Source organism: Coregonus lavaretus (genome assembly GCF_964263955.1).
Source record: "Coregonus lavaretus genome assembly, chromosome: 20".
Lineage (NCBI taxonomy): Eukaryota > Metazoa > Chordata > Actinopteri > Salmoniformes > Salmonidae > Coregonus > Coregonus lavaretus.
Window position 1 is genome coordinate 22,107,111 of NC_140007.1, and position 13,482 is coordinate 22,120,592.

Here is a 13,482-nt window from a genome sequence, read left to right on the forward strand (position 1 = left end):
GCATGCATCGAGATACTAAGCTTGTTTTGGCTGATTTCATGGGGTTACAGATGAAAAACAAATCTGTTTCCCTTCCATTTTAGACTTATTTTATTGTACTGATCAGCATTTGGATAGAAGAAGCAATCTCTTATTATCCCGAGTGGCGCAGTGGTCTAAGGCACTGCATCGCAGTGCTAGCTGTGCCACTAGAGATCCTGGTTCGAATCCAGGCTCTGTCGTAGCCGGCCGTGACCGGGAGACCCATGGGGCGGTGCACAATTGGCCCAGCGTCGTCCAGGGTAGGGGAGGGGAGGGAATGGCCGGCAGGGATGTTGGTAGAGCATGGTGTTTGCAACGCCAGGGTTGTGGGTTCGTTTCCCACGGGGGGGCAGTATGAAAAAAATAATGTATGCACTCACTAACTGTAAGTCGCTCTGGATAAGAGCGTCTGCTAAATTACTAAAATGTAAATGTAAAATAAAAGTGCACGCTGTCTCTAAGACCCATGACGTCATTAACACACACAGTTCGAGCAAAGACGGTGCAGTTTGAAGATAGGCAGAAACTGCTTCTCCAATAGAAATCCTGAGCACTCTTGGAAGAGATGTCATGTCGACATTGGCTAGCTAAGCTCACGCGCAGAAACATATCGGGTCTAACGGTTGTCTCTCGCCGAACTGCGAATGTGCAGACCGTTAAAAGGCACTCAATCGATATAAAGTTGTTTGACGATATAAAGTATTTTCTCACTTTCACGAGGTTGAAGTAATAACATGTTCAACTACTTAAGACATTGGCTCGAATCTAGGTTGTGCCTTTAGATTTCGCGGAAATTAACAACCAAGGAAAAAATTATCATCACTTCTCAAAGCCCAAACCCCGGCCTGGTCGGTTTCGAAAGCGTTCCTGGAAGACTTGCGATGTCACCTCTACCTTACATGATACCCTAGACCCACTTCAATTTGCTTATCGCCCCAATAGATCCACAGACGATGCAATTGCCATCGCATTGCCCTATCCCATCTGGACAAGAGGAATACCTATGTAAGAATGCTGTTCATTGACTATAGCTCAGCCTTCAACACCATAGTACCCTCCAAGCTCATCATTAAGCTTGGGGACCTGGGTCTGAACCTCGCCCTGTGCAACTGGGTCCTGGACTTCCTGACGGGCCACCCCTAGGTGGTGAAGGTAGGAAACAACACATCCACTTCGCTGATCCTCAACATAGGGGCCCAACAAGGGTGCATGTTCAGTCCCCCCCGTACTCTCTGTTCACCCAAGACGGCGTGGCCACGCACGCCTCCAACTCAATCATCAAGTTTGCAGACGACAACAGTAGTAGGCCTGATTACCAACAATGACGAGACAGTCTACAGGGAGGAGGTGAGGGCCCTGGCTGAGTGGTGCCAGGAAAATAACCTCTCCCTCAACGTCAACAAAACGAAGGAGCTGATTGTGGGCTTCAGGAAACAGAAGAGGGAGCACACCCCTATCCACAATGTGTCTAGTGAAGGTGAAAAGCTTCAAGTTCCTCGGCGTACACATCACTGACAATCTGACATGGTCCACCCACACAGACCGTGTGGTGAACGCAGCGCAACAGGAGGCTGAAGAAATTCGGTTTGGCCCCCAAGACCCACAAACTTTTACAGATGCACAATTGAGAGCATCCTGTCAGGCTGTATCACCGCCTGGTACAGCAACTGCACCGCCCGCAACCGCAGGACTCTCCAGAGGGTGGTGCGGTCTGCCCAACGCATCACCAGGGGCACACTGCCTGCCCTCCAGGACACCTACAGCACCTGATGTCACAGAAAGCCCAAAAAGATCACCAAGGAAATCAACCACCCGAGCAACGGCCTGTTCACCCCAGTCAGTACAGGTGCATCAAAGCTGGGACCGAGAGACTGAAAAACAGCTTCTATCTCAAGGCCATCAGACTGTTAAATAGCCATCACTAGCTGGCTACCACCCGGTTACTCACTAGTCACTTTAATAATGTTTACATACTGCTTTACTCATGTTATATGTATATACTGTATTCTATTCTACTGCTAGGAACACAAGCATTTCGCTACACCCGCAATAACATCTGCGAAATATGTGACCAATAAAAGTTGATTTAATGTTGCGCCTCTGCAGTTCGAGTAAAGATGATCTTGACTGGGGGAGACGTGAGGCGGTGGAGACGAAGTGAATTAATACAGTTTTTGGTCACAATCAGCTTTGAAATCAGCAATATTTTGCATTATATCACAAATAAGGTACTAGGGTAAATACATTGATATCAGCTTCAGCAGTAAGCTAGCAAGGAAAGTTAGCCTACAAAGCTGGATGCTACCGGTATCTTCTTGCACTGTAAAGTGTTCTAGCCTGTAATGTACATTGCGAACAGTAATTAACAGTTTCAACATTTCTACATGCCGTGTTGCATTATTCAAGTGTGTTAACTTCTTTTCAGCATAAGCGGTGATACAGCCCAGACTCCCAGTGAGTGCAGTGGTTCCTCAGAACAGGCTAGAGCTAGCAATGAGTAAGTGCAGTTTGGAGCAGGCACGATGAGCTCGCGCTATAAGGGGACGTCGGCTGTGCTGATAGACTTGATCCTCTCTCAAATCAGTAGACAACGTGAGACACATTTGACAGAAATCCCAAAAGTAACATTTCAAAAAGTACAGAAGTTTCAGTAAACCATGCAACACTAGTCCAAAAATCTATCTTGCCTACTACTTACTAATAACGACATACTAGGCTCATTCATACTGACAATGCCTTATTCCGCCATTCGTTAATTTTTGGTACAGCCTGTCCCCTTCTTTGAATATCAGCTGTTGGCAAACACACGTGGGTCTGGAAAGACTATTATCTTAAGTGTAGCCATGTGCAGCAAATTTTACTAGATGAAAAGCCGAAATGAGAATGACATCCTGGCATTTAAAGCATACTACATGTCATACTATAAAACAATATTTTCGCATACCCAAAATGCCTACTATTTAGAACGCAAATACGGGTTTTAGGACATAGCCTGTGTTAAGAAGTGTGTGCCAAGCACTGTGGAAAGAGTTGAGGTCCTTTGGAAGATTACTTCTTTATTAGGTCCACTGGACCTCCACTCAGCGCAGAGACAGAAATACAGCACTACGGACCATAGAACCTCTATAGTAGGCCTAATCGAAGTTAACATAGATAGGCATGTTTTTACACTACTTCATTGCATTATCTCCAATGAAAAATTTGCTATGCTCTAAGCCTGTTCACATTCAAGGTATTCAAATTTATTTTTGCAACGTCTTTCGTTTATGCAAACAAATAAAATCACTATTGAAAGACAAGTTGCTTTAAGACAAACTTTTATCTGCTGTGATTGAGCCTTTCTTTTTATGGAGTTTTTAAGCACTAGACTACTGCAGTATTGCTGAAGTCACAGAACATCCCTCCCCCATTGCCGGTGGATTAGCTTACTTTTAAGGAATATGAAAGATGCAGCGGCCTCATGCATACCGACAGCGCACCAGTTCCAAAACAACCAATTCCCCATTTCTCTCAGATTCATTTAACTGGGTTATAGAGGAGGAGGCACGGAAAGGATGCATTAGACAAATTAAAAAATGTATTTGAATACTTCAAGATGAGCTAAAAGTTAAGCATAAATGTCACACTGTGTTATAAGCTTTAAACACTGTAGCGTTTTAGAACATCTACAAAGAAAACGCTAATGATGAAAACATTCACTTTAACGTAGCCTACCGGAGAGGACCAATACGACATATGAGGGTTAACAAGTGTTTTATTCGAGAGTGAACTACTTCAAATATTCTTTACTAGTGCTTTCCTAAATGCATACACTTGAGGGTGCCCTCTGAGTGCAGTGCAGTACGGCCCCATCACGAAAACCTGATGATATCACTGAGCTTGAGTGCCTGCATGCACACGAGGAAGGCAGTCAGACAGAGACCCAAGTCTGAGCACTTCAGACAAGTCCAAGTACTGAAACTGTGTCAGTCTCCATTCCAAAGCTTACGGAACATTTCATAGCCCATCTACATCGGTTTAACGTGAAATGTCGCTATAGTTGACATTTTGGATCTGTAATATCTGCTATTTTGATTTGAGTTTCTGAAACGTTCTTGTGTCTTAACACCACAGCTGGCATGCCTCATGAATTAGCATAGAAGCAGGATAATGTGAAGGGGACATTATATGCTAATCTGGTTGAGGAGAGCAGCAGAACAGGGTGCAGAGTAATCTTAAAAACACAGCCAGCCAAACCACCCCGATCTTTAAAGAGAAACTCATAAAATGTTAAGCAGAGCCCACAGCTCAAATCATGGAGTTATTAGATTGAACAAAGTGCTGTTTCAAGTGTATCTGAGTGCTCCAATAGTGGCAAACTTAAAATAGAATTATTATAAATAGGACCGGTGAAATATTTACGAGTGGATTATAAAAGCAAGACAGGTTCAAATGTAATAATAGAATTGAATAAAATTCTCTACTGTGAAGGAGTGGGACAGTGTCTATTTATGCAAGCTGTTAGCATGGGTTCTTTTCTGTAAAATACTGTTTCTATACTGAACAAAAAATATAAACGCAACAGATTTTGCTGAGTTACAGTTCATATAAAGAAATCAGTCAATTGAAATAAATTCATTAGGGCCTAACCTATGGATATCACATGACTGGGCAGGGGCGCAGCCATGGGTTGGCCTGGGAGGGCATAGGCCCACCCACTGGGGAGCCAGGCCCAGCCAATCAGAATTAGTTTTTCCCCACAAAGGGCTTTATTACAGACAGAAATACTCCTCAGCAGCACCCCCCTCAGACGATCCCGCAGGTGAAGAAGCCGGATGTGGAGGTCCTGGGCTGGCGTGGTTACACGTGGTCTGCGGTTGTAAGGACGTACTGCCAAATTCTAAAAAAACGATTTTGGAAGTGGCATATGGTAGGAAAATTTACATTAAATTCTGGCAACAGCTCTGGTGGACATTTCTGCAGTCAGCATGCCAATTACATGCTCCCTCAAAACTTGAGACATCTGTGACATTGTGTTGTGTGACAAAACTACATTTTAGAGTGGCCTTTTATTGTCCCCAGCACCTGTGTAATGATCATGCTGTTTAATCAGCTTCTTGATAATCCATCCACCTGACAGGTGTGGCATATCTTGAGAAAAATATAAAATGCTCACTAACAGGGATGTAAACAAATATGTGCACAGATCTTGAGAGAAATAAGCTTTTTGTGCATAACAAAAATTTCTGGGATCTTTTATTTCAGCTCATGAAACATGGGACCAACACATCACATGTTGTGTTTATATTTTTGTTCAGTATAGTTTTACCCTCAAGACATGAAACAAGATGTACTGGAATAATAGACAGTCAACTCATCTTTGAGCGCTCTCTGTTTTTGGTTCAACAGTCAACCTTACACTCACAATTAAAATAAATTGCACGAACAGCGAAAGAACTCTGAACTCCCTAGTTGGGCTACATTTCAGCAGACGGAATAATCACATTTTCAAGTAAACCTTAGATGGCTTTATACTGTACATAACAGTTCAATAGACAAATTACAATGCAGGCATACATATTCCTGTCAGTGAAAAAAGGAGTCTAGTGACAAACAAGTATCACATCTAAAGAGGGGAAAACCAGTTCAACAAGGCAAGGAGACAGAAGGTTACCTATCCTGCTGTCCATGACATAGGTCTCGATGATGGCACTCTTCTTACAGATGTCATCAGCCATGGAGGAGCAGCTGACCTCGAGGTGTTTCACCTGCAGCACATTAGACACACACATTAGATACACCTAAAGACAATACATTATTCACCATTCAGTTCCTATTGGGCACAAAATAATCTGAAACACAACCAAAACAAACTGCATCCAACAAGTTTGTAGTCATAAGCTTGATGTAGTCATTGCTTGCTAGAAATATGGGACCAAATACTAAACTATAAGTGAATTTGTCCAAATATTTAAATGGAGGAAAGAATACTTAAAAAAAAAAAAATGGTGGGGAGTAGATACTTTTTCTAAACGGTAAAACAGATATGAAAATACTCTCAAATAAAAAAGGTGACATTCTGTACTGTCGCCTCATATGAAACGTGTTCTCAAATCCAAAATGCTGGAGTAGAGACAAATGTAAAAATTGTAGCTTCACTGTGCAAATAAATATGCTAGGGGAGTGGGAAAGGAAAGGGAAAACCTAGTCAGTTGCACAACTGAATGCATTCAACCGAAATGTGTCTTCCTCATTTAACCCAACGTCGATTAAGCTGGGGGAGCAGTTGCTGTTGGGGGTTAACTGCCTTGCTCAAGTGCAGAACGGCCATCTGCCGCTACCTGCCGCCCCATGTATAGTATAGTTAGAAGATATTATACAGTTTATAGTAAATGATAACCAAATTGAAAACGTTGTAGAATGGAGTAGAAGACACATTTCCATCGTTCGCTAGAAACATGGACAATACAGTTGTATTGTAAGTATGAATAGCATGACTCTACCTTCTCCTCCAACATCCACTTCTCTTGCTGCACCTCAGCCAGCCTCAGGAAGAGTTCCCCAACCTCATCATCAGACAGGTCAGCAGGCCGCTGGGACTGGGGGCTGCCGCTGGCGGACTTGGGACACAGAGAACCAGACAACTGTTAAACTTCTGTTCCCTACATAACATTCACTCAGAGACAGAGTCAGACAGAGAGAGAAGCTATTTTGTGCATTCTGTGTAATAGAATTCATTATCTCTGCATCACTGGCTCTAAGCTTGACAGCTCTAATTGTACAGGCTTATCTGTACAATATCTGCACTGTATACAACCTAGGCAGGAGGTCTGTTCAGTACAGAACTGGAATACATTATTATGTTTTAAATTGAATTCTTTAGAGAGTTCTCAGTCTTTCCCACTCCTTGTCCTCAACAATCCACTTCCCTTGCAAAGAGAAACATTCAGGACATGTGTTTATTCAAAGGGTTATAATAATAGTATCCACGCTATTTATAGGCTATTAACAGCAGCACATAAAAGTGAAACGCATGTGAACTCCCTGTTGAGCTGCCTGTCATAACTGTGGTTGGTGAAAGTTCAGCCTCTCATCTCTGCCTCAGAATGTACAGTTTGTACTCTTGGCAGTTACAAACGCAATGCAAGAGGTGATGTTTTTATGCAGATGACCTCATTGGTTCTCTTTGTGGTTCCTTACATCAAATGATTTATGTTTATTTTATGTGGATTATGCTGTTCTATTGACTACAAAATGTATATTCAACATCCAGATTCTGATTATCTCTACTCTCCAACATCTATCTTGTCAACACTGCATGCCATTGCTTTTACAAACATTGTATGTGCTTTGGCCAGTTTTAGTCTTAAAATACATTTGAGTCATTTCATCCTTTTTAGCCAAAATTAATAATATAGGCGAAACAATTTATAGCTCAGATGATCTCCCCATCATAACCGTGGGGGGGGGGGGGGTAAATAACAGCAATTTCCCTGAAAAGAGGAAAATCTGAGCTTTTCAACAATGCCAGAAGTATCACAGTACAACTACTACAGTGAGGAAAAAAAGTATTTGATCCCCTGCTGATTTTGTACATTTGCCCACTGACAAAGAAATTATCAGTCTATAATTTTAATGGTAGGTTTATTTGAACAGTAAGAGACAGAATAACAACAAAATCCAGAAAAACGCATGTCAACAATGTTATAAATTGATTTGCATTTTAATGAGGGAAATAAGTATTTGACCCCATCTCAATCAGAAAGATTTCTGGCTCCCAGGTGTCTTTTATACAGGTAACGAGCTGAGATTAGGAGCACACTCTTAAAGGGAGTGCTCCTAATCTCAGCTTGTTACCTTTATAAAAGACACCTGTCCACAGAAGCAATCAATCAGATTCCAAACGCTCCACCATGGCCAAGTCCAAAGAGCTCTCCAAGGATGTCAGGGACAAGATTGTAGACCTACACAAGGCTGGAATGGGCTACAAGACCATCGCCAAGAAGCTTGGTGAGAAGGTGACCACAGTTGGTGCGATTATTCGCAAATGGAAGAAACACAAAACACCTGTCAATCTCCCTCGGCCTGGGGCTCCATGCAAGATCTCACCTCGTGGAGTTGCAATGATTATGAGAACGGTGAGAAATCAGCCCAGAACTGCACGGTAGGATCTTGTCAATTATCTCATGGCAGCTGGGACCATAGTCACCAAGAAAACAATTGGTAACACACTACGCCGTGAAGGACTGAAATCCTGCAGCGCCCGCAAGGTCCCCCTGCTCAAGAAAGCACATATACATTCCCATCTGAAGTTTGCCAATGAACATCTGAATTATTCAGAGGAGAACTGGGTGAAAGTGTTGTGGTCAGATGAGACCATAATGGAGCTCTTTGGCATCAACTCAATGTGTTTGGAGGAGGAGGAATGCTGCATATGACCCCAAGAACACCATCCCCACCGTCAAACATGGAGGTGGAAACATTATGCTTTGGGGGTGTTTTTATGCTAAGGGGACAGGACAACTTCACTGCATCAAAGAGACGATGGACGGGGCCATGTACCGTCAAATCTTGGGTGAGAACCTCCTTCCCTCAGCTAGGGCATTGAAAATGGGTCGTGGATGGGTATTCCAGCATGACAATGACCCAAAACACACAGCCAAGGCAACAAAGGAGTGGCTCAAGAAGAAGCACATTAAGGTCCTGGAGTGGCCTAGCCAGTCTCCAGACCTTAATCCCATAGAAAATCTGTGGAGGGAGCTGAAGGTTCGAGTTGCCAAACGTCAGCCTCGAAACCTTAATGACTTGGAGAAGATCTGCAAAGAGGAGTGGAACAAAATCCCTCCTGAGATGTGTGCAAACCTGGTGGCCAACTACAAGAAACGTCTGACCTCTGTGATTGCCAACAAGGGTTTTGCCACCAAGTACTAAGTCATGTTTTGCAGAGAAGTCAAATACTTATTTCCCTCATTAAAATGCAAATCAATTTATAACATTTTTGACATGAGTTTTTCTGGATTGTTTTGTTGTTATTCTGTCTCTCACTGTTCAAATAAGCCTACCATTAAAATGATAGACTGATCATTTCTTTGTCAGTTGGCTAAAAGGGGATCAAATACTTTTTCCCCCTCACTGTATCTTGTTGGTGCTCTGTGCTGACTCGTGTAGTTTAGTGTACTTTGTTGGTGCTCAGTGCGGTGTAGTGTACCTTGTTGGTGCTCTGTGTTGTCTAACCTTGTTGGTGTCTGTGCTGACTGGTGTAGTGTACCTTGTTGGTGTCTGTGCTGACTGGTGTAGTGTACCTTGTTGGTGCTATGTGCTGACTGGTGTAGTGTACCTTGTTGGTGCTCTGTGCAGAGGCGCCCTCCTTCATGATCTCCCCATAGCTGAAGGAGGAGACACTGCTGCTATCTCCCCTCTGCTGCGTACGATTAGGAGAGCTGATCTCTGACAACACCAGCTCCTCCAGGCCTGGAAACACACACTCAATCGAGCAGTCTTGCTAAGGAATTACAGCAGAAGTAATGATTCTAAGTGGGAAAAAAGTAGTTACTGTTCTAACGTCATCAAACACCTTTTGGCATTTTCTTGAAGTGGATAATATTCCCTTTCAGGCCATATCAAAGCAAGGGCACACCACCTCAACCCTCTTAAGTCTGGCAGTTTTTCCAAAAGCTGCATTACAATCATCCCAACAATAACTGCAGAACACTGTCAACTAACAACATCCATTATATGTTTTTGATAGGGAAACAAACACTGTAATTAAGTTAGGAGCGATTGCATTGTGCAAAGAGGGAAACCTCAGTCCATAGGCACTGATTCCCCATAGAAACCTAAAGGCTAATGTAGGAAGAACTTCCTGTCTTGGCAGGGATATAGGTATCTACCTGTAAGGCTGCCGCTGATGTGCACTAACTTCCCTTCTGGACACTGGACAAAGATAAAGTTCCCTACTTTAAAATGTCTGATTCTCTACTTTCTGTAGAGCAACCATTAAACATTTAAGGACACCTAGTAAATTATACATGGCCCAAAAGAGGATTGCCCTAGCATCACCAACAACCTACAGGCAGGAAATAAGAGTATGCATTGCTCTGTGGCACATTTTAAGAGGGGGGGGGGGGGCACCATAAAATATTAAAGAGGTCTGCATTTTGTTGATGGTGTGTATGGGGTGGGGGTCCCCACAGGAGTAAATGTTTTTAAGATGCCATACACATTACTGAGAAACATCCAGGTACGGCAGTAAGAGGGTAATTCTTCTGTGATAATCTTTGGGTGCCACATGTTAATTTGATTTGTAAAGTAAAGAGCTAAATTGAGGACAGAAGCATGTGGTGCCTAGCCAAGCACACAGCGAATGAGAGCTGTGTCAGGAAGACTTGGAGTTTGGTGTTAGCCAGACTATGTGATGCCATCATGGTAATGGGTAGGGTGTGGGATAAACACCTTGCCAGTTGGCAAGTAAATATTTAAACCTCACTAGCTTAGTAAATGAACCATGCTCTCCATTTTGATATCACATTTAATTGGTTCAACAATGAGCTGTTCATTCATATACAGTGGGGTCTGAAATTATTGACACCCTTGATAAAGATGAGCAATAATGACTGTATAAAATAAATAATTCAAATACTGAGCTATAATGTATGCAAAAAACACATGAAAATTATATTATACTAATACAATTGCTCAGAGAAAGAGATTTTGTTTAACAATAATACTTTTTTTTCTCTCAAAAAAGGTAGGGGTCAAAATTAGACACCCCTACATATTCTTATAAATAAAGTAGTTAAAAGTTTAGTATTTGTTCCCATATTCCTAGCATGCAATGACTACATCAAGCTTGTCACTAAAATGACACAATACATTATTTAATGTATTTATTTTTAATATCTATCTATTTTATATATATATATATATATATATATATATATATATATATAAAAATTAAGGGAACACTAAAATAACCCATCCTAGATCTGAATGAATGAAATAATCTTATTAAATCCTTTTTTCTTTACATAGTTGAATGTGCTGACAACAAAATCACACACAAATAAATCAATGGAAATCAAATGTATCAACCCATGGAGGTCTGGATTTGGAGTCACCCTCAAAATTGAAGTGGAAAACCACACTACAGGCTGATCCAACTTGATGTAATGTCCTTAAAACAAGTCAAAATGAGGCTCAGTAGTGTGTGGCCTCCACGTGCATGTATGACCTCCCTACAACGCCTGGGCATGCTCCTGATGAGGTGGCGGATGGTCTCCTGAGGGATCTCCTCCCAGACCTGGACTAAAGCATCCGCCAACTCCTGGACAGTCTGTGGTGCAACGTGGCTTTGGTGGATGGAGCGAGACATGATGTCCCAGATGTGCTCAATTGGATTCAGGTCTGGGGAACGGGCGGGCCAGTCCATAGCATCAATGCCTTCCTCTTGCAGGAACTGCTGACACACTCCAGCCACATGAGGTCTAGCATTGTCTTGCATTAGGAGGAACCCAGGGCCAACCGCACCAGCATATGGTCTCACAAGGGGTCTGAGGATCTCATCTCGGTACCTAATGGCAGTCAGGCTACCTCTGGCGAGCACATGGAGGGCTGTGCGGCCCCCCAAAGAAATGCCACCCCACACCATGACTAACCCACCGCCAAACCGGTCATGCTGGAGGATGTTGCAGGCAGCAGAACGTTCTCCACGGCGTCTCCAGACTCTGTCACGTCTGTCACATGTGCTCAGTGTGAACCTGCTTTCATCTGTAAAAGAGCACAGGGCGCCAGTGGCGAATTTGCCAATCTTGGTGTTCTCTGGCAAATGCCAAACGTCCTGCACGGTGTTGGGCTGTAAGCACAACCCCCACCTGTGGACGTCGGGCCCTCATACCACCCTCATGGAGTCTGTTTCTGACTGTTTGAGCAGACACATGCACATTTGTGGCCTGCTGGAGGTCATTTTGCAGGGCTCTGGCAGTGCTCCTCCTTGCACAAAGGCCTCCTCCACATCTCCTGATGTACTGGCCTGTCTCCTGGTAGCGCCTCCATGCTCTGGACACTACACTGACAGACACAGCAAACCTTCTTGCCACAGCTCGCATTGATGTGCCATCCTGGATGAGCTGCACTACCTGAGCCACTTGTGTGGGTTGTAGACTCCGTCTCATGCTACCACTAGAGTGAAAGCACCGCCAGCATTCAAAAGTGACCAAAACATCAGCCAGGAAGCATAGGAACTGAGAAGTGGTCTGTGGTCACCACCTGCAGAACCACTCCTTTATTGGGGGTGTCTTGCTAATTGCCTATAATTTCCACCTGTTGTCTATTCCATTTGCACAACAGCATGTGACATTTATTGTCAATCAGTGTTGCTTCCTAAGTGAACAGTTTGATTTCACAGAAGTGTGAATGACTTGGAGTTACATTGTGTTGTTTAAGTGTTCCCTTAATCTTTTTGAGCTGTGTATGTGTGTGTATATCACAAAATCTGAAACATTTTAGGGGTTTTAGCAGACCTACTTATCCAAAGTGACTTACAAGAGCAATTACAGTTGCGTGCCTTGCTCAACAACAGATTTTTCACTTAGTCAGCTCCGGGATTCGAAATCAGCAACCTTTCGGTTACTGCCCCAATGCTCTTAACCGCTAAGCTACCTGCCGCACTAAACAAACTGCAAATGCATCCATCAAGTTTGTAGAGTCACAAGCTTGAGTCACCCATTTGTTTTTGTGCATAAAATATAGCTCGGTATTAGAATTATTTGTTTTATAGTAATTGCTCATCTTTATCAAGGGTGTCAATAATTTCGGACCCCACTGTGTGTTTGCCCAGTACTAAAACATAATTGTCTCAAGAAGCTAACGAACAATCACGCCATTGGTCCCAAGCCATTACTAAACATATTTCACTTCTTCAATGTATGATGTTGGTGTAGAAAGCACCTCTTTACCTCATTATTTCCTGTCTGTGATGTGTAGAAGTCTGTGTTTCAGCTAATTTGTAACAAACCACACTGTGACATGGCAGTTTTCATCTGCTCTCTTATTTATATGTGTTCTGCATCTTCTCTTACCTGTGCTCAATGTTTCATGTCTTTGATTATGTAGGCTAACAGACGTTACATCATGGTTCAGTGCATGAGAGGATGTCTTTCAAGCACAGTCAGCCATCTCCCTCCCTCATACGCCAATATATAACATGTACTAGTATATAGACGTTTGCCTGACTACATGAAATGTGTGGAGGTCAACCTGGCTTTCCTATGTCCTCTCACCTGTCCTGGTCTTGGTGTTGGTGAGGATCTCCTGTAGCCGCTCCTGTAGTTTATCAGCTCTCTTCCTCTCCAGCTGTAGTTGCCTCTTCAAGTCTTTCAGCTACAAACAATGTTACAAAGCCCATGAGAGGAGTACACTACTTCCTTTGAAAAACACTGCAGTATACGGGTGGTTTTCAATACAGAGACAACAGTCTGTGACTCA

The 13,482-nt window shown here is 43.0% G+C and overlaps 1 protein-coding gene across 3 annotated transcripts in view; it reads right to left on the minus strand.

Moving 5' to 3' along the window:
• LOC311148229 (GRIP1-associated protein 1-like) overlaps positions 1-13,482 on the minus strand; it is a 54,520-nt gene that overhangs the window by 16,478 nt on the left and 24,560 nt on the right. For all 3 annotated transcript variants that reach the window (XR_014614873.1, XM_084185123.1, XM_084185124.1), the window contains exons 22-25: positions 13,278-13,377; positions 9,338-9,471; positions 6,504-6,620; positions 5,675-5,768 (exon numbers count right to left, since the gene is read on the minus strand). Coding sequence is in view for 2 of the 3 variants with exons in the window: in XM_084185123.1 (XP_084041249.1) it covers positions 5,675-5,768; positions 6,504-6,620; positions 9,338-9,471; positions 13,278-13,377 (445 nt within the window). In the remaining variant the exon portion in view is untranslated. The remainder of the gene's footprint in view (positions 1-5,674; positions 5,769-6,503; positions 6,621-9,337; positions 9,472-13,277; positions 13,378-13,482) is intronic.